At 56.7% G+C, this 16,664-nt stretch overlaps 1 protein-coding gene across 1 annotated transcript in view; it reads left to right on the top strand.

The window, feature by feature from the left end:
• Positions 1–16,552, top strand: part of CORO2B (coronin, actin binding protein, 2B) — a 31,076-nt gene extending 14,524 nt beyond the window's left edge. Inside the window, exons 3-12 of the mRNA XM_009892078.1 lie at positions 7,579–7,695; positions 12,163–12,312; positions 12,696–12,860; positions 13,307–13,417; positions 13,531–13,635; positions 13,994–14,090; positions 14,642–14,754; positions 15,467–15,557; positions 15,673–15,812; positions 16,316–16,552. Of these exons, the coding sequence (XP_009890380.1) occupies positions 7,579–7,695; positions 12,163–12,312; positions 12,696–12,860; positions 13,307–13,417; positions 13,531–13,635; positions 13,994–14,090; positions 14,642–14,754; positions 15,467–15,557; positions 15,673–15,812; positions 16,316–16,447 (1,221 nt within the window). The 3' untranslated portion in view covers positions 16,448–16,552. The remainder of the gene's footprint in view (positions 1–7,578; positions 7,696–12,162; positions 12,313–12,695; positions 12,861–13,306; positions 13,418–13,530; positions 13,636–13,993; positions 14,091–14,641; positions 14,755–15,466; positions 15,558–15,672; positions 15,813–16,315) is intronic.
• The last annotated feature ends 112 nt before the right edge of the window (positions 16,553–16,664 follow it).

Genomic DNA, 16,664 nt, shown 5'->3' on the forward strand with positions numbered 1-16,664 from the left:
CTCCGTAGCCCTTTGCTGGACCCTCTCCAGCAGTTCCCTGTCCTTCTTGACCCGGGGAGCCCCGAACTGGACACAGCGCTCCAGATGTGGCCTCCCCAGGGCAGAGCAGAGGGGGAGGATGACCTCCCTCCACCTGCTGGCCACCCTCTGCTTGATGCCCCCCAGGATGCCATTGGCCTCCTTGGCCACCAGGGCACATTGCTGGCTCGTGGCCACCCTGTTGTCCCCCAGCACTCCCAGGTCCCTTGCACAGAGCTGCCCCCAGCAGGTCAGCCCCGACCTGTACTGGTGTGGGGGGTTATTCCTCCCCAGATGAGGAGGAATGTGGGATGTGCTTGCAGGTATTGCCTGTCCCTTCCCCAGCACAAGGGGCTGCAAGGGAGCAGCAGCCCTTCTGTCACCAGGAGCAGTGCCACCGTCTCTCGTCTGTGTGGGATTAGTGGCAATGACCCGCATGGGTGCCCCCCTGCCAGCTGTGTGGCAGCTGGCAAGCGGGAGGAGTGGGCTGCGTGCCCCGGAGGCAGCCTTGCCCAGGCTCCGGGATGGCTTTGCCTTTGGCTCAAGGTCCTGGTGGCATCTGCTCTGCCTGTGTGCTTGTGGCATCGCCCAAGGGACCCCCGTGCATCCCCCTCCCTCCCCCCTCTGTGGGGACACCTGCTTGCCGAGGCCGGGCAGAGAACGGGCCAGCTCATCACACAGCTGCTCTCCTTGCTTCTCAGGGCTGCTGCGCTTCAAAGCGCCGGGAGGTTTTTTGCAGGAAAAAAAGACGGAATTTTCTCTATTTCTCTGTGCAGTGAACCAGTTTTCACGTCCTTGGAGCTCTTCTGCCTTTAAACTCAGGACACAGGGGACTGCCGTGGTCTGTGCTATGGGGTTGGTGGTTTTTTTTGTTTTCTGTGAATTTTTCTCTATCTGCTTTTAGTCTGCAGGAGGAATCTCCTTTAGCATAGAGTTGGCCAGGAAAAAAAAAAAAAAAAGAAAAAACCAACAAAGACCTGAGGCGTACAAAAAAAGCTGTCACTTCAGCATTCCTGTTCCATGCTGGAGCACAATCTGATGTCCCCGCGTTTATCAAGGAGATAACGGGAGAGCAGCTGTGGGAAGCCCAGACCTGGGACTCTGCGGGGTTTTAAGCACCGGGATCAGTCAAAAAGTGTCAGTCTAAAATTTTCATGCTGCTCTGAGAGCTGGTGGTGGGTCAGAGGAGGAAAGGAGGTCTGAAAACGCAGATCCTTGGGCCAACAGGAGCTTGGGAGGGGGGAAATCTGGATTTTTGCCCCCGTTAATTCTTCTGCATTGGCAGCGAAACCTGGGGAAGAGAGAGCTGGGCTTTGCCTGGGCCGTCGCAGCGCAGCCCTGCCTGCCCCCTCTGCCGGCTAAAATAGAGAGAACCCCCGTCCTCACTGGGGAAAAGTGGCTTTTTGTTACCAGTAAACATGGATTTATTTTTAGCCTTCCATAATCCAATTTAACAGAGACATTATACGGGCTTTTGTCTTTTTAATTAACAAGCTTGAGCCTGGCTACTGCTTTTATGGTGCAGATAAATACCTCTGCAGCAAAGCTTCGGCGTTTTAATCTGTGCAAATTGTTTGTCAAAAGCTGCCGGGCGCGTTGCTTTGCTGGTTTGAGGGCTCTGTGGGTCCGGCGTGGCTGGAGAAGCTCTGCTGATGGTCACCCCAAGTGCTGGCAGCCGGGGGGGGGGCTGCTGCCTGCCCGGGCGGAAGATGGGATGCTTACAACCCACGGTATTTATATGTAATTTAACAGTATTTCTATCCACACACAAAGAGGAGTAACTCATATTTAAACCTTCATCCTGGCAAAAATGGCATTCAGCAATGCTGTTTTCTTCTCCCGCTTTAGGACTTGCATGGTTTAGTTGTATAACAAAAAGAGGAACTGAGTCATCTATAAATCAGTGTAGGTTTTTTTTTTTTTTAATGGCAGGTAATCTGGTAAATCTGGGACTCTCTGTTCATCCCAAAGCACCCCCGAACAAGGAGTTTGCCAGAGGCAGCAACAGCGTCGTCGCTCCTGGGGAAACTGAGGCACGGAGACTTGTGATGTTTGCTCAAGGAGCACGGCACGCGGGCTGCCGCAGGGATGCCCTCCGGCTGCGCCGATGCGGGGACAGCTTCTGCCGGGGCAGGGGATGGCTGAGAGCGCTTGCTGTACAGAGGGTGGTGGCTAAACCCCGCTGGGATTGCAGCCTTTCCCCTTCTCCCCCCTCCCCGTGGCGGGGCTTTGCTGGGGAAGGTGCCTGCAGACCCGAGGCGGTGGGAGACGCACAGGCAATAAAATCCATAGGGCTAAGCAGAAATCCTGCACACCCCTGGGGTATTTCCATGCTTTTTAAAGAAAAAAAAAAAATAAAATGCATATGCTATTTTATCAGGTGCTGGAGGATGCGCAGAGGGCATCTCCATCTCCCTCCCCTCCCTGTTTGAATTTCCCAGGTGTTACCGGCTGGGAAAACGGGCGGCAGTTCTCGCTCATGGTGTTATTTTCCTGGAGGTGCACATCTGGCTTAAACAGCTTCTTCGCTCGAAGGTGCCAGAATATGAGCTGAGCTCTTACGATTTGTTTACTCGAAAGCTGGCTCCTGGCTTCGTGTTTTCCTCGCTGCGCTCATTCACCAGAGCAGTCAGGGAGCTTGACAGTGTGTTCGCAACAACCAGGTTACTCTCTGCAGGACGCAGAAGCACGTTCAGACATTTCCAGTGCCTGGAATTGATGTCGAATAATATTGTTGCTTCCACGCCATGGATTTCTTTGGGTTTTGTTTTGGTTTTGTTTGTTGTTTTGTGGTTGGTTTGTTTGGTTGTTGTTTTTTTTTTTTTTCATGGATGTATGTTACTGAGAATCCCTGGACCACCTTCCAGACAGGTCAGGTGTGTGCCCCATCCCTCCCAGGGGATGATCCTGCTGGGAACACGTGTGGTTGCCCAATCTCCTCGGCCTTGGCTGGCTCTCGCCAAAACGGGGCCATTTAATCGCTCCCATCTGGTGGTTTGTATCTGCTGGAGGCTGGATGCGTGTCCTGGCAGAAGGGATGCTGCTGGGGAGAGCAGAAAAGGTGGAGAGAGGCTTGAGGCATCTGTCTTTGTATTTATTCAGTTGTTGGAGAGGAACGTCTCCAGTAGCAGCATCCTTCCACCTGCACGTGGGAATTTCCTTGGAGAATTATTTGTGCAGCTGCACACGTGACCGGGGCAGCAGGTCCTGTCCCTTAGGTGCAACACCTCCGCTGACCACAACTTGTCCTCTCGCGTTCCAGCTCTCACTGCTCTTTGCATAAATAGCTGCGTGTTGCAGATGTGTTGCAGATGTGATGCCCGGCTGTGCCTGGAGTCCTCTCCTCATCCCCCCCTTCACGTGGGCTCTCAGCCCTGGTTGGTCCCCGCTACCGTGTGGGGAGATATGCAACCGCATCATGGCAATGGGTTCTCTGGGTCCCTGCCAAGGGTTGGTCCAATTTCTCTCCCGCTTGTGCTGGTTCCGTTTGACTTGGTTCCTAATGACGACCGGTTATCCTGCCGTGACCTTCCCTTGTACCGAAATCAGCCGGGGATCTGCTCTGGGTCAGGGAAATCTGTGTAATTTCCTCCTCTTTGGTTCTTGAGTAGGAGAGACCTTCTGTAAAAAGACGGCGGTAAATGTATTTACTCTTAATCTCGGCCACTGGAGACTTGTGTGTACTCAAGGATTTCCTGGGAAACCCTGTAAATCCCCTACGGCTCAGGCAGCACTTCCCTGATCCCCCTCGAAACGCTAATAAGGGATCAGGGAGCGTGTGGGGGAAGCTGCTGGGTGGGGAAGGGTGGCCTGGCCGGTCCCCGGGGCTGGTGGTGGGTGCTCCTTCCTCAGCGGGGGTCCTCACCCAGGGACGGGTGCCGGAGGTGCTGGCGTCAATGCCGGATTGATGCTGCTATGGTTTCTGTGAAGTTTTCCGTGCATGATTGGTTTGAGGGTAGAGTTGAGTAAAGGTTTTCACCACGCTTGTAGCTCTTTGTAGGAAACATGAGGATTTGGAAAGATTACGGGTTTGTGTTTCCGGGGAAGGTGGTGACAAGAAGGTTTTATGAAATACATATATTAAAATGATTTCTTGGAGCTTCCTCCTGGCTTGTTGCAAAGCAAATGCGGATTCCTGCCATCATGAGAGTGGAGCTTGAGCTGCTTAGAGGGTCTGAGGCGATAACGCTTCTCATCACTTGAGTCTGATGATGGCCAAGAGGTTCACTGAGATGGACTCTGATATCGAAGTTGCTCGTGAGCTCTCGCCACTCACGGCAATGCTTTGATGACTTATGGTGCTTAGAAGTGCTGCTTCTCAGAACACAGAGGCTTTGCTCCTAGGGACGGTGTTCCCCTTCTGGGGCCAGTCCGACCTCCTGGGGCCGTGTACCCGTCTCTCCTGGGCTCTGCCCTCGCTGCTGTTCCAGCCGTTCCCAGGGGAAGGCTTCCGTCCCGCTCACCGAGCAGCAAAATAACTGAATTCAACCAGCTTAAAAAAATTCATTGTCCTTTCTTCCCTTTCTCCCCCAGCCGTAACACAAATACCTTTCTCCTTTTCAAGTGCTTCTAATTGCTCCAGCGAAGGGAGGGCTTTGAGGGGCTGAAGATGCAGGGGACCATCCCTCCGCCTGGGAGGATTCAGGGGACCATCGCTCCGGCCGCGGCACCGTCCAGAGCCCCCGGAGGTTTGGGTCACCCTGGCAAAACCATCAGAAAGTCACTTTGCTGGTTTTTATCCCCTACTATCCTGCACTGATTTATAACAGCGCTCATAAAGCCCAAGTCTGGGGCATTTAACCAGGAAAACACCCTTTCAGCTATTCGATCGTGTCAGAAATGTTGTGTACGTCGATCACTGCTGCTCATCTGGGGCAAAGCTGCCAGGTAAAGGCAGGGAAGAAAATGCATTAGTGGATGGCAGGAGGCAGTTAAGGGTCCAGGGCTGATGTGGCAGCTCAGATCTGAGCCAGATTGTTGCTGCTGGGCAGAATTATCCAAATTTAGGCTCTCTGAGCGAGCCGAAGTGATGCCGTTGGCAGCTGAAGGAGGAGGTGGGCACAGCCGCACTGTCCCAGCTCTTCCATCCATCCCTGCCCTGACAGCCCTGAAATTGGCCCTAATAGAGGTTAAAATCACACCGGCAGGTATCAATCACCGAAGGGGAAAATGAACCCTGCGCCATATGGGTGGGGAATTTGTGTAACGTGCCCTAATTAGAAAGAGGCTCATGAGTTAGAAATCAGTCTTGCGTTAAGCGCTCATCACAGACCGGCTAACGGGGATGTGATCCCGCGCCTGTCACACGCCAGGGAATTAATGAGGGTTTGTAAGAGACTGCGTGGAAGGGCAGAGGGGAATGTCGGCCAATGGCCCCATTCCCCGCCAGTGATGGAGCTGAAGGTGTCCATTTGTTCACATATTGAAGGCAGTGAAAGCAGGCACTTTTTTTTTTTTTTTTTTCCTTTACCTCGATAACTTAAATGACCCATATAACAAAGTCCCCGGTGTTCTTAGGCCAGCCCAGTTCTCATCTTCTAGATGGGCCGTGTCTGAGGGTTTTCCTTTACCTCGATAACTGAAATGACCCATATAACAAAGTCCCCGGTGTTCTTAGGCCAGCCCAGTTCTCATCTTCTAGATGGGCCGTGTCTGAGGGATGACTTGGAGCTGCTGTAGCAATTTGAGCGAGAAGCGGCTTTTCACTCATAACGCCCGTGAAGGGTATTTTAAAAATTGATAAAGTGGGCTCGGGGAGGGTTGTGTTTGCCCGTGTTTCTCAGTGCCTCGTGCGATGGTTTTCTGCGTCTCCATCCCCTCCTGATGGAATCCGGGCGGGCAGCGCCGCTCTGCCCGTGCATCCCGTGCTGCTCCCGGCCGGCGTTCGCCGGTGCCACCACCACCGTGCCCCACAGCGCTCTGGCAATTAGCAGCTGCGTCTCCCTGGGAGCCAATTAATTCGAATAAACCTTCCCGGCAGCGATGGTACAGGGCTGAGTCCCCGGGCCTGATCCTGCTGCCTGGAGCGCTCCTCCCTCAGCTGCGGATGGTAAAGATGCAGCGTGTTATCCTCGCCGGGTTTCTTTGTTCACGTTAAATGGAGCCAGGAGCTCGATATGTTAAAAGGTCAGTGCTGGAAGGGCTATGAAATATTTAGTGGCTGTGTTGTGCTGACCTAGTTAGTTTGCACGCTCCAAAGCGTGCCACCAGCTCCGGGCTGCGGCAGGGAGCCGGCGCAGGAGAAGGAAGGGCGGTGGGGTGGTCGGGTGCGGAGACAAGGAGCCGGGGGGGGTTCCTGCAGCCCATCTACGACGGGAACCTTCGCAAGAGGCTGTGCTGGGTGCTGCGTGCCACCTTCTGCTGCAGAGCTCTGCCAGTCCTCTCTGCTGGGATGTCCAGGCTGCACCGTCCCTTCAAGTCTTGCAAGGATTTCCATCCATGTGGAAGGGTCCCATCAAGTGGTGTAACAGTTAGCTCATTAGTGTCGTTAAGCAAGACTGTTATCATAGAATGGTTTGGGTTGGAAGGGGCCTTGAAATCACCTTATTCCCCCCCCTGCCCTGGGCAGGGCCACCTCCCCCCAGCCCAGGTTGCTCCAAGCCCCGTCCAACCTGGCCTTGAACACCTCCAGGGATGGGGCAGCCACAGCTTCTCGGGGCAACCTGCCCCAGGGGCTCACCGCCCGCACAGGGAGACAGTTCTTCCTCACATCTCATCTCCATCTGCCCTCTGCCCGTCTGAAGCCATTCCCCCTCGTCCCATCACTCCATGCCCTTGGAAAAAGTCCCTCCCCAGCTCTCCTGGAGCCCCTTTAGGCACTGGAAGGGGCTCTGAGGTCTCCCCTTTTTGGCCTTCTCTTCTCCAGGCTGAACCCCCCCAACTCTCCCAGCCTGTCCTCCCAGCAGAAGGGCTCCAGCCCTCCCAGCATCTCCGTGCCCTCCTCTGGCCCCGCTCCACCAGGTCCATGTCTCTCCTATGTTGGCGGCTCCAGAGCTGGAGGCAGCACTGCAGGGGAGGTCTCACCTCACAGAATCCCCTCCCTCGCCCTGCTGGCCACATTGATGGTCCCAAAGTCTCTGGGGATTTGTCCTGCGGAGTACACATGCGTACCTTGCTCAACATCACTTCTAAAGTTTGGGAGGAAAGTACCAGATGCTTCAGGCTGACCCAATGGTTGATCTGCCTCGAGGTCTGGGGAACGATTTGGAGCCTCTGGAGTCCCTTCCAGCCCTCGTGCCCGTGGTTTTGGATGGTCATGCAAAGATTTCCTGCTGCCCTGGGGCCGGGCGGGTGCTCGTGTGGAGCAGCCCACTGGGGTTGTGTTTGCAGAAATCCCTTCTCGTACAGGGATCAGCTGCAGCCTCCCCTGGGAATATTGACAGGGTAAAAATCAATCCCTGACTTGGCCGAGTGTGTCCTCCAGCCGAAAACCATATCCCAGTGCGAGCTACGAAGCTCACTCCCCTAACAGGCCTCCCACCTTAAAAAGACCAATTTTATCACTAAATTTTTTTCTCTCTCTCTTTTTTTTTTTTTTTTTTAATTTATTTTAAACCACAGACGGGCCGGATCGAACCAAACTACCCCAAAGTTTGTGGTCACCAGGGCAACGTGCTGGACATCAAGTGGAATCCCTTCATTGAGAACATCATCGCATCATGCTCCGAAGACACCTCGGTGAGCTGGGATGCTTTGGGCTGGCGCCTCCAAGAGTCGTGCAGCTCCGAGCACCCTTTTGCCTTTAATTTATACACCCGGAGGTGCGGGAAAAGCTGCGAGTGGGTGATGGCTCAGCAGTCTCCGGAACGGAGAGGAGGGTAAGAGATTGACGCAGAGCAATAGGTAAATTGTGTCGATCCCCGGCTCCTGTGTCATGGGCGCAGGGGCTGTGGCTGGTGCTCAGCTCCTCTGCTGTCCCCGGTGTCCCTTATCATCACAGCGCTGCTCTTTCTGCGTCCCCCGCTGCAGATAAGCCGTACAGCTGTGCACAACAAGGTCTTTTTTTTCTTATTTTTTTTTTTTTTTATCCCCTCAAGCCCAACAGCAATGCTATTATTAATCCTCCTTGCTCCCAGGGGCTGCGGCCGTTCTCGTGGCCTGATCCATCAAGCGATGTGAGCAGAAGGCGGTTTTGCAGGCTGGGGGATAACGAACCAGGTCATCTTTACGTGGCCGTTACTTGCTTCCTCCTCCTTTTTATTTTCTGGACACAAACAAGTCCATCCCAAAGGCTGTATCATAAAGGAAAAAAAGCCTTTGTTCCAGGGAGAGGGTCAGAAACCATCACCCATTCTGCACAGCGCGGTTTGGGGTGATCTGGTTGTTAACCAGTTGCAAATCTGCCTCACCTCATCCTTAGAATTTCACCCTGTTATCACCCACTGTCTCATCCTCGCCTTCAGTTCAGTATATCGGCGGTTTTTATTAGCTGAAAGCTCGTCAAGGAAGATGTTGAGTGGGGGAAAAAAAATTCAGATTGTGGCCATGAATCATGGTGAGCTGTCGCCCACTTTAAATTATAACCTTTTACATACAGTCAGTGGGGAATAGGGGGGGCTGGGAGGGAGGATACCGAGAAGACTTCGTCAGCCATCGTTAAACCTAGGAAATTAAGTTAATTGCCCCTGAGGCTGCGGAGGGGGACTTCCCCCTGATGGGGATGAGTTGGAGGGGAGCGGTCCCGCAGCCGGGTGGGCTCGTGGCTCCCGGTGCCACCCCGCAGTCGGGGACAGGTCCTGTACCTTGGGGCTCTCTCTGCTCGCTCCCAGGAGGTTTAACGAGCTTCAGGCCAACAGTCTTTATCAAAAAGAGGATGCTCTGGTCTTTGCAGAGCACGAGCTGCAGAAAACAGAGTATTCACATGATATTTGTCACCCGGGGGCACCGTCTGCCCCAGGCTGGGGACACCACGGCGGGGGGACATGGAGGACCTGCCACATGCACCGCTAGCCTGTGGGGAGCGCAGGGATGCTCTTTGCTCCATCGCGCCCTATGCGGAGGGGACATGTGCAGCCTTGTCCCTGGAGCATCGCTACGGGTTAATCCTCTCCAAAGGAGGGGGTGAGGATTTTACAGCTCGGCAGCACCGGACATTAACATCCGCGGTCAGACACTGCCTCGCTGGGGAGGGATCGCTCTCACAGCCCACCCAGGTTATTGCTCTGCTTGAAACCCCTCCTGTAATTACTCCCTCACTGTCAAACCTGTCTCCGTCCGTACCTGTCTGTCCCCGCTCGGATAAAGCCGTCTGTCCTGATGCTGTCCCGTGGGGTGCCGGGGCCGTTAATTCATTATTTGTCCTCGCGGGACAATTAGCAGCAGGGCTGATCCTGGAGTTGCTGGTCGCTGCCACGGTGCCGCTGAAATGCTGTGAAGGCTTTTTGGGAAGGAGCTTTTAAAGGGCAAGAAAAAACAAGTGGGAAGGTTAAAAGGCGAATTACCCAATGTCCGGAGGTGTTTCGGGCTCCGCGTTTTCCCCGTGTCGGGGCTGTCCGGGCGCTCGGGTGCAGTGAGCTGATGTGGCCCGCAGAGCCAGGTCGGGGGATGTTGCAGCACGATGTCTTGTTTGCAGGACACATCTCTTTGTGGAAAGGTGCGTTTCAGGGAGAATTTTGTCAAGCAGATTTCTTAGGATGGGTTGGGGGAGGACGCCTCTGGCTTCGCAGGCTGTGCCTACCCCGGCTGGTGTCACGGGAGGTGGGTGGTGAGAGGAGCTGCTCTGGCTGTTCCTCTGTTGTTTGGGTTTTTTTCCAATGATAATTTTCCAAAAGCATCATTTCCATCCCAGGATGGGATGAGGTTGTGAAACCCAATGCTTGAATTTTGGATTAGCTCCGGCTGTGCCCGTACTGGCAACAGAACGGCATTAGCGCCGCAACCAGTTCCGACACGTCTATTTTCAGGTCATAGTGACTGTGGTGATGGGGAAACCTGCCTAAAATAGCTCAGCCCTGGCACTCACCCTCTTTTTTTTTTTTTTTTGTTGTTGTTGTAAGACATGAGGAATGATGCAACTCCGTTAGGAGCGGACCGCAGAGGTGATGCCGCGCTGCGGAGCCCCAGCGATGCTGAGACCCCGTGGTGCGGGACGCCTTTAACAACCGTCCCTTTGGGCTCCTTTTACAGCAAAAGGCGAGCGGTGCCTCCGGGCTGAGCAGCCCCTGGCACTGCGGGGGACTACGGCGTCTCGGGGCAGCGCATGAAGGGTCTCCCTGTGTGCCCTCCCCGGGTCTGGCGGCGCGTGTCCCGCGCGGTGCGCAGGCAGGCAGGCATCCCCGCGGCGGTGCGTGCGGATGGCCGGGGCGAAGCGCAGCGCGGAGGTTTGGTAACAGCCGTTTCGTAACCCCGCCGCTTTCATAACCGGTTCCTTTGACAGCCGGCGAGCGGGGTTGCGTCGCTCGTTCCTCGTGTTCTGCCTCGTTTGAAAACCGCTGATGCTCTCGGAATCGTCCCTCCGAGCCAAAGCGGCCTCTTAACCGTGTCTCCCGCGTAACTCCTTTCCTCTGCACGCCACCCAACCCCAAGAGCGGTGTCCTCCATCTCTAAACGTGCAGGTTCGGGCAGAAAACTCACCGCTCCGCTCGTACATCCTTATGCAGATTTTTCACTGCAATACGGCAAATGAATTTTTGCCCCCCACCAGAGTGTAGCTCAGCCCGCGGCTGGATGGGGCGATCCTTGTGGGCGCTGGTGGAGAGGGAGGAGCGACCGAAGGGGCAGCAGGACTGGTCCTCCCCAGGCGGCGGTCTCCCACATATGCCCTACGTTTTGGAAAAGCTTTATTTCAACTCGGCGATGCTCACTGCCCCGACCACCGCCTCTGCCCGTAGGCAAGCTCGACTTTTGAGATGCTGGTGGAGGAGGCGAAAGGGAACCTGCACGGGTTGTGTGCTGCGTTCGATACGGTTTGGCTTTTTAAATGAGTGTCGTGATGTGTCTGCAACTGATGTTAGAGCTGGGATGAGATGAAGGCTCTGGGAAGGACAAGTGCGCTGGCCAAGGCATCCTGCCATGGGGAGGAGGTGGGAGTGAAAACCTCAGTTGTTTGAGCTCTCACCTGCACCATGGGGACGCTGCTGGGTTTGGGGTGGCCCCGGGAAGCCACAGGACCGGCAGGACCCCGCGTCTCGTTGCTCGGAGGGGTCCAGGGCACTCGGGCACGGAGCAGAATGAGGGAGGTTAGATAAATGCTACACGTCCCTTCGGCTCCGTACCAGTGACCTGCCGTGGAGATGAAAGCATCTGTAACCACTCCTTGATAGCGTTATCTGGAGCTGTTTAATTGAAGAGGAGATGCTATAGAAGCCTTATTCTGTCCCAGTGCATCGCCTCCTTTTGGTCAGCAAACACCTTCTGTGCAGGGGCTTTTCTGGCTTGTTTCTAACCCAGGTAGCACCTCTGCTGGGAGAGTTGGGGGGGTTCAGCCTGGAGAAGAGAAGGCGAAAAAGGGGAGAGCTCAGAGCCCCTTCCAGTGCCTAAAGGGGCTCCAGGAGAGCTGGGGAGGGACTTTTTCCAAGGGCATGGAGTGATGGGACGAGGGGGAATGGCTTCAGACGGGCAGAGGGCAGATTGAGATGAGATGTGAGGAAGAACTGTCTCCCTGTGCGGGCGGTGAGCCCCTGGGGCAGGTTGCCCCGAGAAGCTGTGGCTGCCCCATCCCTGGAGGTGTTCAAGGCCAGGTTGGACGGGGCTTGGAGCAACCTGGGCTGGGGGGAGGTGGCCCTGCCCAGGGCAGGGGGTGGCACTGGGTGATCTTCAAGGTCCCTTCCAACCCAAACCCTTCTATGGTTCTCCTTGCTGGGTGGGCAGCAGCTCCCATCAAGGCTGATGTTGGGGGGTCTCCCCTGGCCCCGTTCCCTGGGAGCGCTGCATCGACTTTATCGGTTCCTTCTCCTCAGCACCCACAGCCCAGGGCTGAAACCGCTGCCTTTTTTTTTGGGCTACCCTTTCCCGGGGTGCTCGCTGGTCTGATGGGACAGACTCTGCCCTTGCCGGGGACCAGATCCACCCCAGGGTATCCATTAGGGTGCAGGATGAGGCCACTGCATCGGGACTGGGATTCAGCAGCTCAGAGCCCACCCCCGGGCGAGTGTCGGGGTCCTCCGGGGGCTCCCGCCCCCCCCTGACGCCTGTTCCGTCCCGCAGGTGCGGATTTGGGAGATCCCCGAGGGCGGCCTGAAGAGGAACATGACGGAGGCCGTCCTGGAGCTGTACGGGCACAGCCGCCGCGTCGGTCTCGTCGAGTGGCACCCTACCACCACCAACATCCTCTTCAGTGCCGGCTACGACTATAAGGTGGGCGCTGCCCGGCCCCGCTCCTGGCGCTCGGCCGCTGCCCTTGCAGTGGTTTTCCCTGCTCTCGACACGGGTGGGAGTCACCTGCGTGCAGCCAGGCCACTAACCGGGAATAAAATGACCCACCGTGTCCGCGGCAGACAGTACCTTCCCTCCTCTTGGGGTTCTTGCACCCGGCCGTAAGGATGATTTTAATCATGCACAAGCTGCAGGGCAGCCCTGGGAGGAGGGAAGGGGGCTCTGTAGGTGATGAGGGGGCGATTCCAGCCAAAACAGGAGATATTGAGAGGCCCAAAGCAGATGTGGAGGTTGCAGGAGGGGTTGCGGGGGGGCGTTCTCCAAGAGTGGAGATGCCAGGGCAGCCTCCCCCCTTCTTCCTGCAGGTACTCATCTGGAACCTGGACATCGGGGAGCCGGTGAAGATGATCGACTGCCACACGGACGTCATCCTCTGCATGTCCTTCAACACCGACGGCAGTCTCCTGGCCACCCCCTGCAAGGACAAGAAGCTGCGGGTGGTGGAGCCGCGCTCCGGCAGGGTCCTGCAGGTGCGGTGCCGGTGCCGGAGGGGGCTGCGTGCAGCGTAGGGTGGGTGGGGAGGGGATAGAAATAAGATCTTGGGGAGGAATCTTGCTGAAAACACGTAAAAACATTTGCAAAGTCAAGATGCCACTCGTGATGTGATGTTTTGCGGGTGTCGAGGTTTGCAGGTGGGGGTGGACTGGCTGTTCTAATTAGGTGGAGATGATGGGGAGGGCTTGGCCACATCCCAGGCGCCAGAGTTGGAGGCTTTTATTCTTTTATTAATTAAGGACTTGTGGAAAATTAGGGGTTTGTGTGTGCAGAAGGTTCCAGAAAGAGTTTGGAGGAAGATGGTGGTTTCTTAATAAAGGTGGTATCTAATTTTTGGGGAGACAGGCGTTTTCATTGTGCACGGGGGATGGGGGCTGAATCACGGGACCTCCGCGCTGTCTGCCCCACTGCCGGCACGGAGCTGGCCAAGAACCACCGCGTCAACCGGGTGGTCTTCCTGGGCAGCACGAAGCGGCTGCTGACCACGGGGGTGTCGCGCTGGAACACGCGGCAGATCGCCCTCTGGGACCAGGTGGGTGCCGAGACCCCCGCTCCATCCCCACCGGGACCCCCCGCTGCGTCCCCACTGGGATGCAGGAGCATTGGGACATCTTGCTTAATAAAGTCCTTTTTGCCATCGCGCAGGAAGACCTGTCCATGCCCCTGATAGAGGAGGAGATCGACGGGCTCTCGGGTCTTCTCTTCCCTTTCTACGACGCCGACACTCACATGCTGTACTTGGCCGGCAAGGTACGGGGTTGCGCTTCGCGTGCCGCGGCTGCGGGGGCTGCAGCATCTCCCGGGGATGCGAAGGGGCCTCTCTCCAGCAAACGGGGTGGGGGAGAAGAACCGGGGCTGTGCTGAGCCTCGAGCGAAGCGTTACGCAGCTCTTTGGCCAAAAAACCAACTAGTTCGGAGAGGCGCCCGCCGCTGTTGCAGGAGCGGGCAGCATCCCGCGGGGTGATGCACGACGCTGCAGTGACCACAGCCTGTGTGTCCCCCGCGGCGTTTCCCGAGGACGGGGTGCTGGGGGGCGTTATCATGGTCTTTATTCAACCTCATGTTTGCCGAAGCGCTAAACCATCCCTCTTCCCTGCGCTCGCTCCAGGGCGACGGCAACATTCGGTACTACGAGATTGGCTCGGAAAAGCCCTACTTGAGTTATCTCATGGAGTTTCGCTCCCCGGCCCCGCAAAAAGGACTGGGTAAGGAGGGGCTGCGCTGCTGACCCTTCGGTCCCAACGTGCGAAGGGCAGATGATGGAAAGGGCTTAATTAAACGCCGCAGGCAAATGGGTTTGGCACGGGTTTGGCACGGGTTTCGGAGCTTTAGTGCCGGCGCTGGAGCATCAGCGCAGCGCTGCAGCGCTTGCAGGGCAATGTTGCACATGGCTGTGCTGTCTGTCCTGCGGTGATTTAGCCGGGATGGGGCCGGATCCCGGCCGGGCGCATCCCCAGTGCCACCCTTCCTGCTGTCACACGTACCGGAGCTTTACCAAGGGACACCAGTCAGTGATTCGTGTGATTTGTCCTGAATCAAAGCTGCTCATCGCTTTCCCCACGTCCCTGCAAACGCCCCCGGTGTGGCCCAGGTCCCCAGGGTGACAGCAGGGATTAACCCAGTAAAAACCTGGGTGTGCTGATGGGGACTGAGGACCTTTTGGGATCCTGCGTTCCGGATAGGCGGATGGGTCCCAGCTGGCAGTGCGGGGTTCGCAGCACGCGGGGGTCACTCTCTGCCCCTCCTCCCTCCACAGGGGTGATGCCGAAGCACGGGCTGGACGTGTCGGCCTGCGAGGTCTTTCGTTTCTACAAGCTCATCACCCTCAAGGGGCTGATCGAACCCATCTCCATGATCGTGCCGAGGAGGGTGAGTCCCTCGCTGCACCCCGGGGCGCCGGGATGGGTGAGCAGCGTCCGGGGGTGTCCGACGTGGGTCCAGTGCGATGGAGATGCCCCAACTTGCACCGTTTTGCTGCCCAGTCCGACCGCTGGGTCTCTTTGCACCGGTCTCCCAGTCGTTACACTTCCCAGGCGTGGGATTCCCGGGGAGGGGAGGGGTTTACCCCAGGTTTGATGGGAGAGGTTTTAGGAACCGCATCTCTGCATCGCCCTGATGCGATTGTTCGGTGAGACATCAGCTCGGGCAGCGAGGGGCTCATCTCACCTGAGGTTTGGGGGCTGTTTCTGTAAAAATGTATCTTGGAGATGGAGCGGGGTTCGGCGTTTGCCTTCCCGGCGCCGTCTGTAGCTGGAAGCAAACCTGTCCGGGGCTGCGCGGAGGAGCCGGTCCCGGGGTTCCACTGCAGCTCCGCGGCCGCTCGTCCTCCTCCGGCCCCTCGGCTCCGCCACCGCCGTCCGGTTGGCGTTCCCCAGGTCCCCGCCACGTGCCCCGAGCAGGCAGTGCCGGCGTTTCTCATCTAGCTTAACGATGCCCGCACCAGCGGGTTGCTGCCCTGGGTGCCTGCAGTGCCGCATGCCAAAGGGGTGAGCGCACCCGTTCACAGCACGTCGCAACGCGTAGTGAAAAGTCGTGAGCGGATTCACGGAGGCGGTCGCTTTTCTTTCCCCGTGTTTTTCAGTCGGAAACGTACCAGGAGGACATTTACCCCATGACTCCGGGTACGGAGCCAGCCCTCACGCCGGATGAATGGCTGAGCGGGGTGAACAGAGGTAAAGGCGCCGGTGCCGTGTTGGGCGGGCGGCACGGAGACCCCAAAAAACGGCTGGGCAGCGGGACAGGGCCACAAAACCCCCCTGACCCCCTCCCGTGCTCTGCCCCGCTCAGATCCCATCCTGATGTCGCTGAAGGAGGGCTACAAGAAGACATCCAAAATTGTCTTTAAGGCACCAGTGAGGGAGAAGAAGAGCGTTGTCGTTAACGGCATAGACCTGCTGGAGAATGTGCCGCCCCGGACGGAGAATGAGGTAGGGCAGCGTGGCACGGGGACAGGAGGGGATGGTCGCTGGCTGGGGGGGACATTTTCTGGGTGCAGCACGGAAAGCCACCACTCTGCAGGTCTCTGTCCCCACGCTGAAGCGCCTGGGCAGCGCGTTTCCCTGGCACTCCGAGCATCCCGCTCCGCGTTAACCACAGAGCACCCCAAAGCAGCGGCGCTGAGCTCCTGAATAGTTATTATTATTATTTATTATTATTAAAATTAAAAATCCTTCTCCGGGAACAATGTATGGAAGCGCTGGGGAAACATCAGCGCTGGGTCCCGGAAGGAATTCGCTTTGCTGGAGCTGAGTTTGCAGATCGCTGGCGTAGGGCATCCCCGCGCTGGCGGGCGGAACGGGAGATGCGAGCGAGCGAGCGGCGCGGCAGATGAAGTCGTGTCGCAAAAGCAGCCGAGTTATGAAAACGGCGCCGGGGGGGTTGGCAGGAGGGGCGAGCGGCTGGGGGGGCCACCTCCCTCCTTCCCTTCCAGCTCCTGCGGATGTTCTTCCGACAGCAGGACGAGATCCGGCGGCTGAAAGACGAGCTCTCGCAGAAAGACATACGGATCCGACAGCTACAGCTGGAGTTAAAAAACTTACGGAACAGCCCGAAGAATAATTAACTTCCAGGGACGTTTTATAAATAAACTTTCTTTGTTTATACTCGCTCTTTAATTTTATTGTATCCACTTACACAGAATATGAGCCAGAAGTCAAGTGACCTGCCAAGAGCCCACTCGCTAACTGGAAATACGTCCTCCTAGTCTTGTCTAGCACTAAAACCGCGATAACCGAAAGCTGCTGCATGAGGGGCGGCTGGGGCGGCCCCCCGCCCCCGCC

The sequence above is a fragment of the Charadrius vociferus genome, unplaced genomic scaffold (genome assembly GCF_000708025.1).
Source record: "Charadrius vociferus isolate BGI_N301 unplaced genomic scaffold, ASM70802v2 scaffold249, whole genome shotgun sequence".
NCBI classification, from domain to species: Eukaryota; Metazoa; Chordata; class Aves; order Charadriiformes; family Charadriidae; genus Charadrius; species Charadrius vociferus.